The sequence below is a fragment of the Leptodactylus fuscus genome, chromosome 1 (assembly GCF_031893055.1).
Source record: "Leptodactylus fuscus isolate aLepFus1 chromosome 1, aLepFus1.hap2, whole genome shotgun sequence".
Taxonomy (NCBI): Eukaryota; Metazoa; Chordata; class Amphibia; order Anura; family Leptodactylidae; genus Leptodactylus; species Leptodactylus fuscus.
In genome coordinates this window covers 200648540-200663877 of record NC_134265.1, presented here as the reverse complement: position 1 = coordinate 200663877, position 15338 = coordinate 200648540, and the positions used below count along the sequence as shown (strand labels likewise).

Here is a 15338-nt window from a genome sequence, read left to right as displayed (position 1 = left end):
AGTACCATTTTTATCTCAGTTTCATTTGTTTTTGTAAAATAATGTCAACTAGCTTCTGCCCGCGACTTCGTCTGCGGGTTGTTGGCGTCGTCGATCCGCCTATATTCAGCAAATTGCTGCAGTCAATGGTTTGCCTGCTGTGGCATTTCGGCAGCTCTCAAGCTGTCCTGCTGCTGAACTTGTTCCTCACACCGTGAATGTGATTGTTCCAGCATGGACGCCATATAATGAGCGTGTTGTTGGCGCTGCTGATCCGCATGCTCCGGTGTTTCAGCAGCTCTCAAGCTGGCCTGCTGCTGAACTTGTTTCTTGCACTGTGCCTGTGATTGTTCCAGCATCTCAGCACCTTGCTGGAACATCATATAATGAGTGTGTTGTTGGTGTTGATGATCTGCCTGCTCTGGAGTTTTGGCAGCTGTGAAGCTGGCCTGCCGCTGAACTGGTTCCTCACGCTGTGCCCGTGATTGTTCCGGCATGTCAGCAGCCCGCTGGAAAACCAAATAATGAACGTGTTGTTGGAGTCGATGATTCCCCCTCAGCTGCGCTTGAGGAGACCTCTGTGACTTCTGGCTCCTTCATAGCTGTCGTTGTTTGCAACAAATTAGATTTTCTTTTTACAGGCATGTTTAAATTGTCAAACTGACAATTTGGATTAAAGGTGATTGCCCATGTCAGTGTGTGAGCAGTGCCTGGAGCAGATCAGATAATATGTAAATGTGTGTACACAATCCACTGAGGGTTAGTGTGTGTTTACACCTAGAGATAACAGCCCTGGCTGAGATAAGGAGCTGCTAAGAACTGTTTAATATAGTATGAGGCCATGTCATTTACCTTAATAAAAAGTAGCCTATATTTTAATCGAGGTTACAATCTATCTATGTGCCGAATTTCATTCAAATCCGTTCAGCTGTTTTTGCGTGATTGAGGAACAAACATCCAAACACACAAACATCCAAACTTTAACATTTCTAATATTAGTAGGATAGGATGAACCGTTATTCCTAAGCAATGTTTGATTTTCATTAATTAGCTTTTTAGCAAATTGGTTTCGTTATTTCAGTGGCCATTATATGGATTTTTCTGTAACAGAAAGCAACCAACAATTTTGTCCACGTATGTGTATTTATGGTTAACATTTTGCATCAGAGTTGAGGGATTTTTACATGAAACACTGTAATGAGTGCAGTGACTTCTGTTTTAATAGAATTGTAATTTTTACTCACATTTTTTTCTCCAAGCTCGCCCCTCCAACATGTACTTTCAAACTCATGATCAGATCGGCATGATCAGCTCCGGACCCAGTCATGTAACTGCAATGAACATTCCAATACCGTTTAATTTGGTCATGCCTCCAATGCCACCTCCAAGTTATTTTGGACAGGCCAACGGACCAACTGCAGGTACTTTGCTGTTACTTGTAATTATCATTAGTGGACTGAATCCATATTGAATTGGAAAGATGAATCTGTTCTGTAGGCATTGCACTATTTGGTGTGTGTGATGGAATGGAGAGGCGAAGTTTAAATGACAATCTTTGTCGGTGTAGACTACAAGGAGGTATCCAGCTTTACTGTACAATCTTGATATGCTACTTGCTGATCTTCCTCCTGTCCGTTAGTAGGACCAAACTAATAGGTCTAAGGATAAGGACACACTCGTGGTGCACCTTGCAATTTCTTTACTACTTCTAAGTTGCACAGTTTTAAAGATTTACCTACAAAACCACATCATATGGCCATGCACATGTTATGGAAAATTGCTACATCCACTGAACTCGGCACCCACCATTTATGAGCATGACTTGCTGCCGCTGTGACATGGAAGGATTTTGTTTAGTATAGTTAAAATATAGTGCTGTAGAGCAAGCGCTTGTCTTCTGCATGTCTCCAAACCATCACTGGCCAGATTTTTGGCACACAATGCTTCTACTTTACAGTATTTCAGATTTCTGTGTGGCAAGACTGAATGTTACTTTCTCATTTTTGTTGTGTTTATGCTTATGATGCTCTTTGAAAGTGTTATTCATCATCTTTCAGCTCATTCATACATTGACCGTATTTCTCAAGGTCGTGGAATGCCTAAAGGGAAAGCAACACGTGGTGGACGCCAGAAACAGAGGGGCATTGGGCTTCAAGGCATGAGTCAGGGGAATATGCCAAATAGTCAAGCCAGTCAAGATGTTGTGTCTCAGCCATTTTCTCAAGGACCTCTAACCCAGGGTTACATATCCATGAGCCAGCCATCACAGATGAGCCAGCCAGGACTTTCTCAACCAGAATTATCACAGGTATATTGGCTGTAAACTTGAATATAGCTCCCATCAGCAGTGCAGGGTTTATTTGTGTGTGTTTTTTTTTTTTTTTTTCTTTTATTCTGCCTACCGTTATAGGTAACACCTAATGAATATACAGTAAATTCTTTAAAAGCTTTGTTGTTGTAATGATTGGGTGGGGGAACTTTGAAAACGTGTTTTGTTTTGGGTTGTGTTTTTTTTTTTGTTTTTTTTTTTTTTGGGGGGGGGGGGGGGGGGTTCAGGAGTGCTATAAGAAAGCAGGTTTTTTTTTTTTTTCTGTTATGATAGTTTCACATACATTTTGTTACATTAAAGGGATTTCCAGGGCTTATAATAGGTCATTAGTATCATGTGAAGTTCCCAGATCTGTCATAGGAATATAACTATTGAGGCTGGTCTATAACTGGCATCAGCTATGTAGCGAATCTACCATAGACTTCCATACAGTCATATTGCTGTCCGGGGCATGCAATCAAAAATTGCATGTTCAAGCTCCCAGGGGATATAGTAAAATCAAATATTTTTAGAAAAAGTTTTTGGGGGTTTTTTAAAACAAAAAAATTTGTAGATTAGAGATAAACAAACCTTAACAAATTATACATCTCCTCAGCTCAGAGGTGTTTTTGTTTTGTTTAAAATAATCCAGGAAAATATTTTAACAGAAAGTAAAGTCTATGCTAAACCCATTTCAGTATCACAAGTATGCCTTTTCCTTTTCAGGATAGCTACCTTGGTGATGAATTTAAGTCACAGATTGATGTTGCGTTGTCGCAGGACTCTACATACCAGGGAGAGCGTGCCTATCAACTCGGAGGTGTGACCGGGCTGTCACAGTACTAGTGTGTAAGTTGAGGGGGGGGGGTTGTTTTTGTTTTTTTGGGGGTTTTTTTGTTAAAGGTGGAAACAAAAAAAAAAAAAAAAACAGCTCAACGTTTTTTTTACTTTGTAGAGATTCTCATATTAAAGCATGTTAAACATGAGTTTTAATTTTTTTCTTTCCATAATACAGAGCTAATGTTAACTTTTCTGCATGGCCATATAAATATATCCATAGTATAACTGTCTCATGCACTACTTTTTTGTTTTGTGGATGGAAAAATCCCATCAAACTCTGTGGCGACTCGAATACAGATGCATCATTAGTTCATAGGGGTGTCACATCCAGAAGCATCCAGAGTTTGCGAAAACTCAGCATTTTGACCTCTGTGAAAACGCTGAGTCTTACATTACATGCAAAGTGGATGGGATTCTGGTTAATCCCATCCACACATTTCTGAAAAAATCTGCAGCATGCGAATTGTACATATGGAAACACTGGCGGTTTCTGTGTAGGTGTAATAGAAAGTCCACAGAGGAAAACTGCAGACTTTCTGAGAAATGCTACAGAATAAAACTCAATGAGCTTCTGCCTCAGTCTTTTTTTAATGGCTGCATTTTGCTACGTGGGGCCTTAGAATTCAGTAGAGGTAACTAATTTGCATGTCTTTTTATCCCTGCTCTGCACAGCAAGGTCACATGTTATGAGACGCACAGATCTCTGCACTGATTATACATTATTCTGTCCAGTGAAGAGACGTTATGGCAGCAAGTAAATTCAGAGAGCTGTGCACAGATGTGAGTGCCATAACCACTGGGTCTCCACTATATTGCACAGCAGCGACCCTGCAAAAATGCCCAAGATAAGAGTTCACATTTCATCTTGTTTATGGCATTTCATTCCCCCTCCGATGTCCCACTTGCTGTTCCCCACCCCCATATACCTTCTCAGGTGCAGGACGGTTTCCACATAGTGAGATTGTAGGAGCCGTCCTTTTACTTTAACAACTGGGAGCCCTTATGAAGCCTAGCAATATAGCTAAGGTAGTAAATCAACTGTGTAAAGAAACTATATAAATTTGGTAACACCATAATCATATCAACTCAGAATATAGTTAACATGTCATTTGGACTGTGCAGTGAGCTCACTGAACTCGTAAGAAGATGACTCAAATGTAATTCCCTCATTTTGTTTTTTCCTAGTTTCCCAGTATATTGTATGGAATATTAAATGGAACCATTACAAAGGACAATTTGTTCTGCAAAAATTAAGCCCTCATATGTCTCTTTGAACAGAGAAATAAAATTTATGACTTTTCAAAGGCAACGGGAAAAAAAAAAAACCTTTGGCAGGAAGGGGTTACAATAGTTTGCGTTAATTTTGTTTCTCTGTGGTTGTGTATTACTGGAATATACGTTGAATATAGGAGGATGAATTTTATTTATCAATTTTTTTTTTTTCCTTTTAGGTTGATGACGAGCTAAGCCTGCGTGGAACTTAGTTCATCCACATTTTATTCTGAGTAATAAAAAAATAAACGGATACCTGTTTTCCACTGCTAAAACTGAAGCACCACTGTGAGAGCAACAGGAGAGAGAGGAACGTGAGAGGGATAAAATATAAAAATATCGAGAGAGAGCGAAAGCGAGCGAGACCACTGCAAGCACACAGGCGAGGAGAACGATAGGAGGCGTGGCTATACATCAGAGAAGCCACACGCACCTTAACAGGATAGGTAGTAATTGGGAGTAACCATTGCCATCAAGTTGCCACTGTAAGAATTTCAACAACCTGCTAGACCTTTCTAGCCCACACTGTAACTTGGGCAAGGGCTGGAGGAACAGCTTGTGTTTTCCAGCTGGCTATGTACTCCTTTGGCACTATTTTATCAAAGCTGGAGGAAAACGGTTCCTTATCTCAGAGTTGTTTTTTTTTTTTTTTTTTGGTTTTTTTTTTCTTCTTCCTTTCTTTTAATAAATATACACAGATCTCTTGGAGTCTGTTTTAAACCATATAGACAGCATATTCTAGTTTCTACATGAACCACAGTATTAATGAGAAATGAAGAGGTCAACTTTGAGATGCAGGGTTGATTTCCAAACTGGCTTTGATTAAGAAACCGATGGTCTTCACCATGGCCGCTACCTAAAGGTTCTGTACTAGTTGGTTTTAAAACTTTCTAGAGAAACAAAGTGCTGGATGTATTTTCTTTTCTTTTTATTCTGCTGGTTGCGGTGGACCTGAGTACTGCAAGACGTTGTGGTTGACGATGTGGCAAGTTAGAAACGCCGCCACAAACAGGGACTTTGAGATGCAGCAAATGACTTGATGACTAGCCTCTCTTTCCTAAAGCAGTGTAGCAGAGCAATGGAGTATACAAACTCCCTTAAGGAGAGGGGTTTTTTCAGTGTTTTCTGTATGCTTTGATTGGCTACTGTCTGGACTCTATTCCACAAAACAAATAATCTTTGTTTAGGCAAATTGTATGCTTGAAAAAGGGACAGATTTTTTCTGCCCTTCGGCACCCAGCTGTCAGGAAGAGACAAGCTAGCCTGCTATTGTGAATTCCCCCTCCCAGATATGGATCTAGTAGTGGAAACTGGGGATTATATAGGTTTGAAAGTCAAGTTTTCTCAATAGATTTTGAAACTGGTTGAAAAGCAAACAGGAATGCAGGCAGTGTGGAAGGTGGCCTACAGTCTGTGTATGGCGAAGAGCAATCCGTGTCTATGACAGAGACTGAATAGACTGTTCAGCTCGAGTGGCCACGCACATCTGTTCAATAATACTGCAAAAACATTACGATCATCTAAAAAGCTAGTCAAATACACTTTATGAAATGGCTCTTGTAGTTCCCCTTAATAGGTTTAACATCATTGTGTCAGCTTTAGTTAGGCAGATAAGTAAACGGACAACCATAAGGTTTAGTTTCTACTGTTTAATGAACTAGCACTTGGTTCTGCACACATGCACTGTGCTATTGACGTCCTGGTAACTGCATAGGTGTAGCTTCTATGCACACACAAATTCCTACACTACGTTGGCCACCTTCCTTCCTGCAAGAAAAGGAGTTTTATTTATCAATGTTGCCGAAGGGCTCTTTTCCTTTTAATTTTTTTTTTCTCCCGTACCCTGCACTGCTTTCTTAGTAGATTGTGTATTTAGAGTTTCCTCTTCAATAACACCAATATATTGCGCAAATATGAATGAGTATTTTGATCTTCTCATTTCTACTTTGCAGACTAAAAAGCATCTGCTGGCTTTATTTCTGTTTTTCCTGTAGTAGTTATTGAGTTTTAAATACCCAGGAATGCTTGTGCTAGCACAGTGTATTTTTGTTTTTCCTCTCCCATTGATTTGTTTTAATCATATTTGTCATTAATAAAATGATTAATAAAAAGCCCTTGCAATTATTATTGTAGAATTTTTCTTTCACTTACATGCTGTTTTTATTCACATAGTCACATACTGTGAAATAACGCTGATCAAAAATGCAAAATACGTGTGGTTCAAAAAAAGAGCAATGAATGCAGACGGCACCCTTAGAGGGTCCGTCCATCATGTTATATTTGGGTGAAGTGTCTGGTAACTACACAGTCAACTTTTTTTTTCCTCTAACACTCCATGATGTGTATAACTCTTCAGCAAGGGTCCCATAGTGAATACATACATCATGGAGAATGCGTAGACTCTGCGATTGTTCCTATGCAACTAGCGGCAGGACCCAGGTGCTCTCATCCTTGGCAATTTTAACCCCTTAGATCCTGCAGTCACCTCTAGGAACACTATTGTTATAGGCTGTAATTACATTGCACAGTCACTATATAAGGCTAGGTTCAAACCTCCGCCTGGGGATTACTTTCCCCAATCCGCTTTAAAAATGTGGAGAGAAAAGTCCTGCAAGCAGTACTTTCCGCTCCTTGTTTTCTGCACTTTTTGGGTGGAAACTCCGTGGAACTCATAATGGTGTATGGGGTCTGTGGGTTTCCAGAGGTAACTGCTATTTAAAGTGCATTAGGTTTATGTTCGGGTGGGGGGGGGGGGGGTCACCAAGAGGAAACCCCCCCCCCGAACAGAAACTGGAACACAGGTGTGAACCTAGCATAAGCCAGATATTGTACAATGTAAATGGTGAAGGCATCAGAGTATTCGCAAACGCACCACGGTCCCTTCAAACAGCTGATCAGCAGGGACCGTGGGTATTGGACCTCACTGATGTCTTGGACCAGGGGTAGGGAACCTTTGGCTCTCCAGCTGCTGTGAAACTACAACTCCCAGCATGCTCCATTCACTTCCATGGGAGTTCCTAGAACAGCAGAGCCAGTATGCATGCTGGGAGTTGTAGTTTTGCAACAGCTGGAGAGCCGTACGTTCCCTACCCCTGTCTTAGACTGTTAAGAACAAACACAGACAAGCTGTTTACCAGAACATGCAGCTCTCAGTATGTTTACATGCTGGGCGCTGTGTGCTCACTCACCATATTCCTTAAGAACTGCAATTGTGGGTAATATGGTTGTAACCCTTTCAAGTATCGCAGATACTGCTGGAGCACCCGTAACAGTTACTATCAAGAACACAGTATGGGAGGGGGTAGGGGACCCCGGTCAAAAACCACAAGACTTTAGTTAGGCCACTGTATGATACAACACCTACTCTAAAAATACAAGCTCTCAGATTAACTTAAAACTGAAACTAATAGATATTAGTAATAAATAGTTGGCAAATAGATCAATTCATAAACATAAATTATCGCACCCAGAAAGGTATTTAAAAAGAGAGGAATAGAGTTGCCTATGTAAAAAGGAGACTCCACTAGATGGCAGCAGAGCTCCTTGAGGGGAAAGGTTGCTCTAGTGTGACCCAACATGCAGATTTATCTTCAGGTTAATGAACAAATGAAACAAGTAACAAGTTTGAGGAAATAAGATGATTGCTGAAAATTACAAGCACTGCCTATGTTTACAATTGCGAGAAGATAACACAAAATATAGGAATATAGTCTGCACTGACGTTGCTCAATGAGGCAATGGTCTGAGATTAATACTGTAGGTGTGGGGTACTGAGGAGCATATAATACTGGGGGAAGCGTACTGAGTAGCATATAATACTTTGGGTCCCACTGTGGAGCAAATTATCCTGTGGGGGGGCTACTATGGAACGTATAATACTATGTGGGGGGCCTACTGTGGCGCATATAACACAGTGGGGGGGCTACTATGATACTGTGGAGAATATAATACTGTCGTAGGCCTACTGTGGAGCATATACAGTCCTATGAAAAAGTTTGGGCACCCCTATTAATCATTTTTAGTTCTAAATATTTTGGTGTTTGCAGCAGCCATTTCAGTTTGATATATCTAATAACTGATGGACACAGTAATATTTCAGGATTGAAATGAGGTTTATTGTACTAACAGAAAATGCGCAATATGCATTAAACCAAAATTTGACCGGTGCAAAAGTATGGGCACCTCAACAGAAAAGTGACATTAATATTTAGTAGATCCTCCTTTTGCCTCTAGTCGCTTCCTGTAGCTTTTAATCAGTTCCTGGATCCTGGATGAAGGGATTTTGGACCATTCCTCTTTACAAAACAATTCAAGTTCAGTTACGTTTAATGGTCGCCGAGCATGGACAGCCCGCTCTCAAATCATCCCACAGATGTTCAATGATATTCAGCTCTGGGGACTGGGATGGCCATTCCAGAACATTGTAATTGTTCCTCTGCATGAATGCCTGAGGATTTGGAGCAGTGTTTTGGATCATTGTCTTGCTGAAATATCCATCCCTGGCGTAACTTCAACTTTGTCACTGATTTTTGAACATTATTCTCAAGAATCTGCTGAGACTGAGTGGAATCCATGCGACCCTCAACTTTAACAAGATTCCCGGTGCCGGCATTGGCCACACAGCCCCAAAGCATGATGGAACCTCCACCAAATTTTACAGTGGGTAGCAAGTGTTTTTCTTGGAATGCTGTTTCTTTTTGGACACCATGCATAACGCCTTTTTGTATAACCAAACAACTCAATCTTTGTTTCATCAGTCCACAGGACCTTCTTCCAAAATGAAACTGGCTTGTCCAAATGTGCTTTTGCATACATCAGGCGACACTGTTTGTGGCGTGCTTGTGGAAATGGCTTCTTTCTCATCACTCTCCCATACAGCTTCTCCTTTCGCAAAGTGCGCTGTATTGTTGACCGATGCACAGTGACACCATCTGCATGATGAAGATGATGCTGCAGCTCTTTGGAGGTGGTCTGTGGATTGTCCTTGACTGTTCTCACCATTCTTCTTCTCTGCCTTTCTGATATTTTTCTTGGCCTGCCACTTCTGGGCTTACAAGAACTGTCCCTGTGGTCTTCCATTTCCTTACTATGTTCCTCACAGTGTAAATTGACAGGTTAAATCTCTGAGACAACTTTTTGTATCCTTTCCCTGAACAACTATGTTGAACAATCTTTGTTTTCAGATCATTTGAGAGCGGGCTGTCCATGCTCGGCGACCATCAACCTTAACTGAACTTGAATTGTTTTGTAAAGAGGAATGGTCCAAAATCCCTTCATCCAGGAACTGATTAAAAGCTACAGGAAGTGACTAGAGGCTGTTATCTTTGCAAAAGGAGGATCTACTAAGTACTAATGTCACTTTTCTGTTGAGGTGCCCATACTTTTGCACCGGTCAAATTTTGGTTTAATGCATATTGCACATTTTCTGTTAGTACAATAAACATCATTTCAATCCTGAAATTTTACAGTGTCCATCAGTTATTAGATATATCAAACTGAAATGGCTGCTGCAAACACCAAAATATTTAGAACTACAAATGATTAAGATTAATAGGGGTGCCCAAACTTTTTCATAGGACTGTAATACTGTAGGGGGGGGGGGTGCCACTGCGGAGCATATAATACTGATGAGTATAATAATACTGCAATAAAAGCATATAATACTGATGAGTAATGAGGGATTGGTTGTAAATGCATTACCACAGTATAAAGCTGATGTGGAAACTGATGTAGCAGTCCCTACAGCCCCTCCCTCCCCCCTGAGAGCAGGCAGCCAGTCATTTGGGAAATGAGCAGATAAGCCCAGTGGCCATAGAAACACAGTGTCAACAATGAAGTGAATAAATTAAGATAGCGGCCAACCAAAGCAGTTTTGATAAAGCAATGTATTTAGGAAACATCTTAAATCCACATAAACTAGCAGTATAGATAGGATGCTTTTCATGGGACAACCCCTTTAAGTAGGAAAGCATACAGTAATTGCAGCCCGGTTTGGTGCCATTTTGTTTTTTAAATATGTGTTTGATGTTATGCTTTACATATATATTCTCTGTTGGTTTGAAAAAGAGGTCTGTGCACCTAGAAACACATTCCTATGGAGACTTTCTGATCAGATAGTTTCTTAATGATGAAAATCATCGGGGGGGGGGGGGGGGCCTGGCGTGGTCTGGCAGCCATGCTGCATGCACTAATGCTAAGGAAGCGTCTGATCACCTCAGCTACTACAGTATCCCCACCCTGAAATAAACGATTGCCTGGAACCAAACCTGTTCTCTGGCCGACTCCCGGGCTGCTCTGGCGTGCCTCGCCGGGTGTGTTTTCCAGCTTCAGTTTTCAAGCTCCAGCTGCCGTGCAATCGCCCACCACTGCCTCAACTTTAGCCTCAGTGTATACCATGGTACGCAGATGCTCCAGCTCTGTTCCTCCAACTTCCAGATTTCAAACGGAGTTACCTCTCACCCAGGCCATCTCCAGACGGTGGGTCCCCTCCAACTACTGCCACTGATGGACCCCAGAGTGACACTAGTATTTTGCCTTCTGTGAATTCAACGATTTTGTGCAAACAAAGTTTAAGTCAGAACCTGATGACGGAGTCCTTCTCTGTAAGTAATACAAATTCTGTTATTCCTGAGGTCACTTCTGAGACAGAAGAGGCTTTATCTAATCCGTTTTTTTTTTTTCGGATAATCTGGTGACATCAGATATTCCTGCTACTGAATCCTTTATGAAAATTATGTTTCAAAATTTGCATTGTTCGTTGCAACAAAGTTTTGCCTCTCTGGCAGGCAAGATCTGGGAGGCAGAGTTCACCATGTTGAAACTAAAATGGGGGAGTTTGTTGGGTCATATAATAACCTTATTGATGCTTACTGGGATCAGGATGATACTATTTCGCAGATTAAATTGAAACTCGCTGATTTGGAAGATCGCTCACGGCGAAATAATAAATAAAACTTAGAGGAGTTCCAGAATCGGTGTTTAATACTGAATTGGTGCACTTTTTGCATGAATTTATTAAAACTCTATTGCCTCGTACTACCCTGTTTCCCCGAAAACAAGACACCCCCTACCCCCTTCACCTTCTGGATCACATACAACCAGCAGTCATGCCGGCGCTCCGCTAAGGAAGCATCAGCATGACTGCCGATTGTTCCCCGCTCCAGCCGCTGCATAAGACATCCCCCGAAAATAAGAAAGGTCATATATTTCGTTAGATAATTAATTATAAAAGACTGTCTTATTTTCGGGGAAACAGGGTACTTCAAGAGATCTTAAGCCGAGTTCACACAGAGTTATTTGGTCAGATCGTGTTCATCACCTCCCTAGACCTAAACATCTTCCTGATCATTCTCCTAGAGATCTAATTGCAAAGATACATTTTTTCATATTGAAGATTTGTTTATACAAGCTACCAGACAGAAAGATTATGAATGATAATCTGTTTTCCCTTAGCCCAAACAGCAGCACAACTGGGTATTTCTGCCCCTAATGAGCTGTTAGGACAGGTGGAATTTTTAATTACCTAACAGCTTTTGACCCCTATAAGAGGCCGGAAGACCTGCTCCTCCCTTGTGTTAGTAACAAGTATGATAAAGGTGACACACAAATATACATCACATATTGTACAATAGCACCTCTTAGGGAGGGAGCCTTGTGCTGCTGTTTGGGCTAAGGGAAAACAGATTATCATTCATAATCTTTCTTTCCCCCTACGCCCAACAGCAGCACAACTGGGGATTTAGCAAGTATTATCTCCCCTAGGGCGGGACCTCCTGGCAGGCTGATGCCAAGACGGAGTGCCCAAATGCTGTAGCATCGGCCGTACGCCAGTCCAATCTGTAGTGTTTGGCAAAAGTCAGCTGTGAGCTCCAAGAGGCTGCAGCACATATCTGCTCCAGAGAGAGGAACCGTGTCTCTGCCCATGATGTCGCCACTGATCGGGTGGCATGGGCTCGTAGGAAATCTGGAACAGGAAGATTCTGAGCCCGTAGGGAACAGCTGATAGCTTCTCTGATCCATCTAGACAGGGTTACCTTTGATGCTTTAGCGCCTCTATTGTGGCCAAACACATTAACCAGAAGATTCTCTGATCTTCGGAACGGTGCTGTACGGTCTAGGTAAATACGTAGTGCTCTTACCAGATCCAGTGTGTGTAGCTTCTCCTCCTGCTCAGTGGCAGGGGAGGGAAAGAAACCCGGTAGGGTGATCACTTGATTGGTGTTCTGAAGTGTTGGTACCTTCGGCAAGAATCCTGGGACGAACCTTAGCTGTACTCTGTCAGGAAAGAAAGTTATGAAAGGTTCGGAGGCTGCTAGAGCCTGTAATTCGCCAACCCTCTTGGCGGAGGTTATTGCCAACAGAAAGGTCACTTTAAATGACAGGTACTTCCAGTCCACTTCAGATAATGGTTCGAAGGGGGGCGCACAGAGCCCTTGTAGAACCGCGGCCAGGTCCCACCTTGGGACAGGGGGCCGTACCTGGGGGCGGAGCCTGGCAGCCCCCCTAAGGAACTGTTTGACAAGAGGATCTTGTGATAACCGTGTCTCCAGAAGAGCAGATAGAGCTGACACTTGAACCTTGAGGGTGGCAGGTGCTAGTCCTCTTTCCAGACCGTTCTGTAGGAACTCCAGGACTGCATCTCTGTCAGGATCGTGGTGGCTGCCTGTACACCAATCTCGGAATATCCAGGCGATCCTTTGGTAGCTCTGATTAGTTGCCTCTGCTCTTGAGTGGGCTAAGGTACTTAGCACTCCCTGGGACAATCCTCTGTCTGCGCGTATGGCGCGGTTAACCTCCAGGCAGTGAGGTTGAATTTGTCTAGGCCCAGGCAAGGCCGACTGTTCAGTGACACCAGGTTCCTGACTGGTGGAAGCCTCCAGTAGTTCCCCCGACTCATAAGGATAAGGTCGGTGAACCATGCCCTTTTAGGCCAGAACGGCATGATCACTATTGCCGAAGTCTGGTCCTGCCTGAGTTTCGCCAATACCTTCGGTATCATCGGGATGGGAGGGAACACGTATGCCAGTTCGAACCTCCATGGTATTGACAGGGCATCCACAGCCAAAGGGTTGTCTTCCCGGTACAGGGAACAAAACCTTTCTACTTTGGCATTGTGTTGGGTGGCCATCAGATCCACCTCGGGGAGACCCCACCTCCTGGTCAGGTAGTGGAAGATGTCCTGATTCAGGGACCATTCGCCTGCGGTCGGCCGGCCTCTGCTGAGTTGATCCGCTAGGATGTTCAGGCGGCCCTGGATATGTACCGCGGCCAGCTGGGAGAGGTTTCGTTCTGCCCAGGAGAAGATCAGGTTGGTGACTTGCATGAGCGAGGGGGACCTGGTTCCTCCCTGCTTGTTGATATAATGGACTGTCGTCAGATTGTCTGATCTTACTTTGACCGCTTTCCCTCGTAGAAGTGGTGCAAATGACAGAAGGGCTCGATGAACTGTGGTAAGCTCGCGCCAGTTGGATGAGTGCGTCCTCTCCCGCTGATTCCATGTACCTTGAACCGGGGTCTCCCCCAGATGAGCTCCCCAGCCTGTGAGGGAGGCATCTGTAGTCAACAGGGTCCAGACGGGCTGGACCGAGGACTTCCCATCTCGCAGATGGGTCCACCAGGGCAAGGTTTGCCGGGTGCTGATGGTTAACTGGATTGGCTTCTGTAAACCTGAAGGACTGTGATTCCAGACTCTCAAGATCTCGTTCTGTAGAGGGCGCATATGCCATAGGGCCCAAGGAACTGCATCTAGGGCAGCGGACATCAATCCAAGGACCTTCATAGCCGTCCTGATGGTGACCTTTCGTGTGGAAGACAAATGATGTGCCGCCCGAGCAATTTTCCTTTTGCGAGGAGAGGGTAGAGAGACCGTCATGTTGAGAGAGTCTAGAATAAGTCCCAGGAACTGAACTCGTGTTGATGGCACCATCACTGACTTCTGCCAGTTTACCAGCCACCCCAGCTTGTCTAGTAGAGCTACGACGGTCTGCACCTGCGTGGTAAGAACCTCCTTTGAATGAGCCTTCAGAAGCCAGTCGTCCAGGTATGGGACTATGAATATGCCTTGAAGGCGCAGGGCGGCAGCGACCGGAGCTATAACCTTTGTGACGGTGGGGGGGGCGGAGGATATGCCGAACGGGAGGGCTGCGAACTGGAAGTGCGCCTCTTTCCCTTGTATGTGTACGGCAATCCTTAGGAACTTTCGGTGTGCCAGAAAGATGGGTACGTGGAGGTAGGCGTCCTTCAGGTCCAGAGTGACGAAGTGATCTCCAGGGTGCATGAAAGGTAGTACTGACCTTATGGTTTCCATGCGAAACCGCATCCTGCGGATGAAGTGATTCAAATACCTGAGATCGATAATCATACGCCACTCGCCTGATGGCTTGGGGACCAGGAAGACTGGAGAGTAGACGCCTGTGCCTTGCTCTGCGCGAGGAACCACCTCTAGCGCGGCCTTGTCCACGTACTGCTGAATCAATCTCTCCAGATGAAGTTGTTTGGGGCCCTGAAGAGGGCGGGTTCTTACCATCTTCTCTGGCGGCTGGGAAACAAAATTAATTTTATAGCCTTCCTGGATCGTCTGGATGACCCAGGGGTCCCGAATATTCTGCCGCCAGGCCTCCACATAGTGGAAAAGACGACCGCCCACCCCAGGGGAGGGGGGTAGGGAGGGGGGTGTACTGAGAGGGAATTAGAAGGGGGCATTCTTACGGCCACGAGATGAGCCCCGACCTCTTTCTCTCCCGGATCGCCGCTGGCCTCTGGTGCCTCTCCGGGTGCCTCTTCCTCGAAAGGAGGTACTCCGACCTTCAAGGGGCTGTGGCAGGTTCTTGCCCTTGGAGTCGGCCCAGCCTTCCATGATGTGGTCGAGCTCCCTTCCGAACAGCCGTCCGGGCTCAAAGGGGAGACCACAGAGGCTATTTTTGGAAGTAAGGTCAGCCTT

General features: G+C 43.9%; 1 protein-coding gene across 2 annotated transcripts in view; it reads left to right on the top strand.

The window, feature by feature from the left end:
* UPF1 (UPF1 RNA helicase and ATPase) overlaps window positions 1-6139 on the top strand; it is a 32643-nt gene extending 26504 nt beyond the window's left edge. Inside the window, exons 21-24 of one of the 2 annotated variants that reach the window (XM_075282026.1) lie at window positions 1239-1400; window positions 2067-2287; window positions 3014-3136; window positions 4579-6139. In XM_075282026.1, the coding sequence (XP_075138127.1) occupies window positions 1239-1400; window positions 2067-2287; window positions 3014-3133 (503 nt within the window). In that variant the 3' untranslated portion in view covers window positions 3134-3136; window positions 4579-6139. Of the gene's footprint in view, window positions 1-1238; window positions 1401-2036; window positions 2288-3013; window positions 3137-4578 lie in introns of both variants that reach the window. The other variant, XM_075282018.1, reaches the window with a different exon arrangement.
* Window positions 6140-15338: the final 9199 nt, after the last annotated feature.